Genomic DNA, 5,984 nt, shown 5'->3' on the forward strand with positions numbered 1-5,984 from the left:
TACATTCGTACGGAATCAAAATATTCAAAGCTCTGGAGAAACTTTCTGACTGAGCTATCGAAGAAGAAAATGTCCAGAATCGTCTATGCCTCCTAAAATTCTCGTTGGCCAAACCCCAAAGAAAAGAGGAGCTACATCATTGTCAACTTCCACTAATCAAAAATGGTGTCAACGTGTAGAGGAGAAGATTACGAATACTGTTACCGAATTAGATTTTTAATTGGAGTTACGGATCGTAAGAAATCGAAACCAAAAATTCAAAGAAATTTACGTTATTTCTTTTTTCTCTTCGTTACGCTATTCTCTCTCCTTTTTTCTTCTTACGATGTTCATCTATATATATATACGTATGAGTTGTAAAGGCTTATAAGCCGCCTTAGCTTTCTTTATTATTATTATATATTTATATGTATGTATATATGCATAATAATAGTGAGAATATATATATATATATATATATATATATATATATATAACTTAATCCAAATTATAAACCCCCTTTAATTTCCATCCTTTATAATTAATAATAATAATAATAATAATAACAACAACGTAATGAATATAATAACAATAATGAATACATAATACTAGGATTTAAAACTATATAAATTTATAATACATATAATACTCATGACAATTGTATCTAATGTTTATAATAATAATAATAATAATAATAATAATAATAATATAGATTTAATTAAATTTAAATTATTATAAAATTAGTTCAATTATTGATAATAAAAATAATTTTCTAAAAACAAAAATTTTAGTTTTATAAAATAAATTATAATTTATTTGTATTTATATTTTTAAATTTGAAGGTCACTACACATACCGTTTGATCAAATTTAATTTTGAGATACTCAATTAAATAATTATTATTTTTTTCTTACACAAAAGTTATGTGGTTTTTTGTCAATGATTTTTTCATACTAATCTATAAGTTGTGGGTTCGAGTCTCACTCATAATTTTAAAAAAAAAAAAATTATGTGATTTTTGGTAATAAATCTAAGAAGTTTTTTATTTTTTATTTTTGGATTTACATATGTTGTTAATCCCTCTAAATATGAGACATGTCATTTTGATTTTTATTTCTCTAAACACTTTTACTTTTATTATTTTTTTCAGTAAATTACTATTTTTATCATGAATATTTTAACCTGACAAATGTTTAAAAAAATAATAATGTTTACAAAATTTTTATTCCTCTGATCTATAACTTTTACTTTGACTACCGTACCTGTTTTTTTAGCATTGAGTTGTGATATTATACACAAAAAATAATGTTTTGGATATGTATAATATTCTTCATGATCAAAAATCAAAATGTATAGAAAAAGTTTAAAGTACCAACTATAATATAAGCTAATTAAGTCAAATCTCTTTTATTTCTGATTTTAAAATTCGAAAAATTAGAATAGTAGAAGATTGTTTTTTTTTTCTTCTTTATAACGAATTTGTTTTTGGTTTAATTATTCTATTGGCTCTATAGTTTTGTAAAATTTTTAATTAGGTCCCTATACTTTTTTTTCTTTTAATTGAGTCCTTACACCAAAATTTTTTTTAATTAGGTCCTTATACCTTTTTTTTCTTTTATTTAGGTTATTATACCAATTCTTTTTTTTAATTGGGTCCCTATAAAATTAAGCCAATTACTATTAAGAATGACTTAATTGAAAAAAAAAAATTAGTACAGGAACTCAATTAAAAAAAATATAAAAACCTAATTGAAAATTTCACAAAACTATAGGGACCAACAGAGCAATTAAACCTTTGTTTTTCAACTAGTTAGTTGGAGGTGGCTTTACTAGTAGTTAGTTTCTTAGCGGAACTCAAATGTACAATGATGAGAACCATGAATAAAATAAGAGAAGAAAAAAATTGAAACAATTTTGTGGGAAAAATTTTGTATAGGTAACCTGTGCTTGCCATTCTTTTTCTATTGCATTCTATAAATCTATATTACAAAAAAGTAGCTTATAGAAGCTCTTACATTAAATTTATTTCATTAAGACAAAACATTTTCTATGATTCAAAAGCCAACAGAAATGTTCCATTGGTATAACTCCTTCTCTGGCACTCTCAGATCAACACTGACCAACCCAGAATCTTCTTCATATCTAAATTCAACTTCCTCTGAATCAATTGTTACCAACTTAGGCTTAATTAATGAATATGCTCCAAATTGGCCACACCCTCTTACTTTCATCACAACATTATTTGTGCTTGTTTCATTGGATTCATAGTTTAATTCTTTGATTGCACCTCCTGAGTTGAACATCTTGATCAAACCAATAGGAGCAAACTTGACACCATTTTCCAATGCCTTCACAGGAACAATTGTAAATACTTCATACTCTTTGGATTTCATTGTAATTGGAATTGATGCATCATTTGGAAGATAAATAACCTCTCCTGCAAAATTAACATCATAAAAAGAATAAATTAGTCATGCCTTAAATTAAAAGTATAATGTATGAAGCCTGGTAACAACTCAATTGAAGTCGACTTTATGTGAAGTTGATAGTTGAAAATCGTTAGATGAAAATTTAGTCAAATCAGTCAAATCATCTAACGGTTCTCAATTATCAACTTCACGTGAAGTCGACTGCACCTGAATTTCCACCATAAAGCCTAGAAATTAAACATACCACCAAGATGGGAGAATACAATAGTGTCTCCATTCCAATTTTCATCAGTGACATTGGATAAATGATCAACATCTTTAGCCCTAATCACGCCGGAAACTGTCCCCGGATTTTCGTCGTGGATGAGGTTCTTCTTTCCAACTTTGCACCACCCGGCGCCTTGGCAGTTGAATACCCCAACAACTCCAGAAAAATCATTCAGGTTCCAAATCTTGAGAAGACTGAGAAAAATGAAAATGAACCATAAGAACAATAAATATGTTACATCAATTAGTCCAAGTATAATTGTTGATTCTCTAACCTTTTTCCATCTCTAGCAGGATCAACAAATAAACAATCCTTAGTTGGTCTACCAGGAAGTTTAGCCCTCAATATAGAACCATCAGGAAGTGCAATTTTCTTCAAAAGATTAAAGTCATGGTGTCCTGGCTTGTCACTGAATCAAGTAACAATATCCAAATATTAAGAATCATTACCCTAATTCACTTAATACATTATACTAAAGGTGGAAACTCAGGTGCATTTAATTTCATATATGAAGTTGATAGCTGAGAGTCGTTAAATGATTTGACAGATTTAATTAGTTCATCACCATTTACCTGACATATATAGGACATCCTCCAACTGCTCGAGCCGCGCCGTGATATTCAGCCATTGGATGTAAGCTCTACAATGCAGAAAAGTTTCAGATGATAAATCAAATTGTCAAGAAAGCAAGCAGGTAAAATCTTTTGAAAAAAGATGTTAGGATCTGAAATTTGAACTTACTTGAAACATGTCCCAATCTGGCTGCATAAATTCACCAAGGAAAATTGTGTTGTAAGCAACAGATGCAATGTGAATGGTGTGTGATGCAGGGTCTCTAGGCCAGAAATCATCCGAAGCTCGAATAACAGCCGAATGCTTCGCGCTACATAAACAAAACAATCAAGAGAAATTCCATTGCTAACTTGATTGAATCCAAAGATTAATGTTCATAGAATTAAGCAAATCCTTAATTAGTACCTATATAACCCATCTGTGTTGTGACTCATGCAACAAATGATTCCATTATCAGGGAAGTTCCTAGAGATTGATGCCTCTAATGCTTGTTGGTACTTCCTTGCAAGCTTCACCCTGCCACCATGGCCAGCACCAAGTGTTTCAAGAATGTTCTGGACATCAACCTTGACACCATCAATGCCAGCAGAAGCAAGGTAAGAATGGAGTTCATCATAGAAGCTAAAAACTTTCTCAGGATTCACAAGGCCTAGTCCATTGATGGCTATAGTTGCTAAGGCTTCATCCGGTTGATTCGACTCAACTCCAGGCGACGAAACAGGGTAGGCCATTGCTGATTCATAGTGCTCCATGCCAGAAACACCAGGCTTAACCCCACCCCAGTATCCAGTAATTGCATGCCACACATATATATGCTTCAAGCCATGTTCTTGTTTGATTTCATTGGTTATGTGACTAAGTCCTAATTTTGGATCCTCTACCCTTTGGCCTTGTTTTCCATCCCTTTGGAATTTATGATTCTCTTTGATATTTGTCAATCGATTCGCAAAGCTGGCGAAGAACAATGAATCAATCAAACATGTTCAATGTTGTAAAATCTAGAATCCACACAATGAAATCAAGAAAAAGAAGTACTCACTTTGCACAATTATCAGCTTCCCATTCAATACCATTAGCATCCATTCCAACAGATTGCCATCCATCATCAATTATAACAAACTTAGCAGGAATCCCACCTTTCTTAAAGCTGCATTAAAAAACATATATTATACAAAAATCTAACTATTATCATAGCTTGAAATTTTGTCCATGGAAAAGGAATAACACCTCTCTAATCCTTGCTTTACACCATCTGATGTGACATTGGTATAGAAAGCATCCCATGTACACCATCCAAACCAGTTCAATATATCTGGCATCTGAATACACAAAGTTATGAAAATGTTATGATTAATTAACATTTAACAAACATTAGAATTAAGACACACAATGAGATTTACCTTCTTTCTCTCCCTATGAGAAAATGTCTGCATGTGTTTCTCAACAGTCCTGAACAAAATTCAACTCAATTATAAGAAACATTGCAATAAGAACTTGAATCATGTCATGAGAATTGAAATTAATTACTTGACAGCATTGGTTATGACTTCATAAGGGTCTAATCCGGCACCAATGAACACAAGATGAGTCCCATCAAATTCCTCCACAGAAGGACACCCTGCAAATCAAACACATGTTTCATCACACATACACAACATAATAAAACATGTTCTTAATTCTTATTAGGATATACAAGACATGAGACATACCACTTTCAACACAAACTTCAATCTCATTCTGATGATTCCCCTGAAGACTTGCTCTAAAGTCACCTTCCAAGAGTGGTAAGAGAACTGCATAGGAAGATTGGTCTTCAGAACCATTATGTGTCTCAATCAACAAGAACTGTGTCTCAATTGGAACATCTTTTCCAAATGTCCCCATTCTCTGTGTCATCCACCACATCTTGAACCGGAACAAACACATAAACCTCAAACCCCTACATCACTTCCATGATCACAATCACATCCTTAAAGTACTAAAAAAACACCAAAGAAAAAGACAAGGAAAACAAAACTTACTCAAGCTTCCCAATTGGGAAGATTATACGGCTACCCTTATGATGGGAATGAACACCAATGAATGCAGCATTGAGAAGGGCACCATCAGATGATGCTGGAGTCACAAGAACATTGTCATTCACATGGCTCATCACCTTCTTCCCCAACACCATCAAGTTCCCATCTGCAACACTTATTCCTGCTCCCACTGTCATCTTCTCTTTGAATTCAACAACAGCAACACACAAAGGATAGAGAGTGTTGCTGTTTCAAATCCAAATTGTAAGATAGATAGAAAGATAGATAGAAGAGAGAAAAATACGTGAGATACAATACAATACAAAAAAACACAGATCAAGGGTGGGTATTTATAGCAATTGGAAAATCATAATCTACACGTAACTACACACCAACATGTTAGGGACCTATAAGTAAAAAAAAAAGGAGCTACTTGTCTAAAACGTTTTTTTTAAGATATTTTTTAATAATTAAAATTTAATATATATAATTAATTAAATTATATTATTTTTATTAAAATTAAGTTAGATAAATTAATTTAATCAAAAAATAATAAATTAAATTTTAAATCGATTTAAATTAATATTATTTTTTATAAAAAATGATTACAATATTTTTATTATAAAAAATAATTTAAATACTCTTATTATATATATATATTAATTTTAAAAAATATAAGTCTTAATCTTATGACGACAGAAAAGTAAATGGTAAAAA

General features: G+C 30.9%; 1 protein-coding gene across 1 annotated transcript; it reads right to left on the minus strand.

Moving 5' to 3' along the window:
• Positions 1–1,905: 1,905 nt before the first annotated feature.
• On the minus strand, positions 1,906–5,653 carry LOC112701776 (probable galactinol--sucrose galactosyltransferase 1). The gene is made up of 12 exons (XM_025752534.3): positions 5,271–5,653; positions 4,959–5,188; positions 4,777–4,867; positions 4,650–4,698; positions 4,477–4,568; positions 4,289–4,396; positions 3,655–4,200; positions 3,418–3,559; positions 3,249–3,316; positions 2,951–3,085; positions 2,653–2,870; positions 1,906–2,416 (listed from the first exon to the last, which is right to left on the minus strand). Exons 1-12 carry the CDS (start codon positions 5,462–5,464, stop codon positions 2,034–2,036), a joined length of 2,256 nt encoding a protein of 751 aa, XP_025608319.1. The 5' UTR covers positions 5,465–5,653; the 3' UTR covers positions 1,906–2,033.
• Positions 5,654–5,984: the final 331 nt, after the last annotated feature.

This window comes from Arachis hypogaea, chromosome 7 (genome assembly GCF_003086295.3).
Source record: "Arachis hypogaea cultivar Tifrunner chromosome 7, arahy.Tifrunner.gnm2.J5K5, whole genome shotgun sequence".
In the NCBI taxonomy this organism is placed as follows: domain Eukaryota; kingdom Viridiplantae; phylum Streptophyta; class Magnoliopsida; order Fabales; family Fabaceae; genus Arachis; species Arachis hypogaea.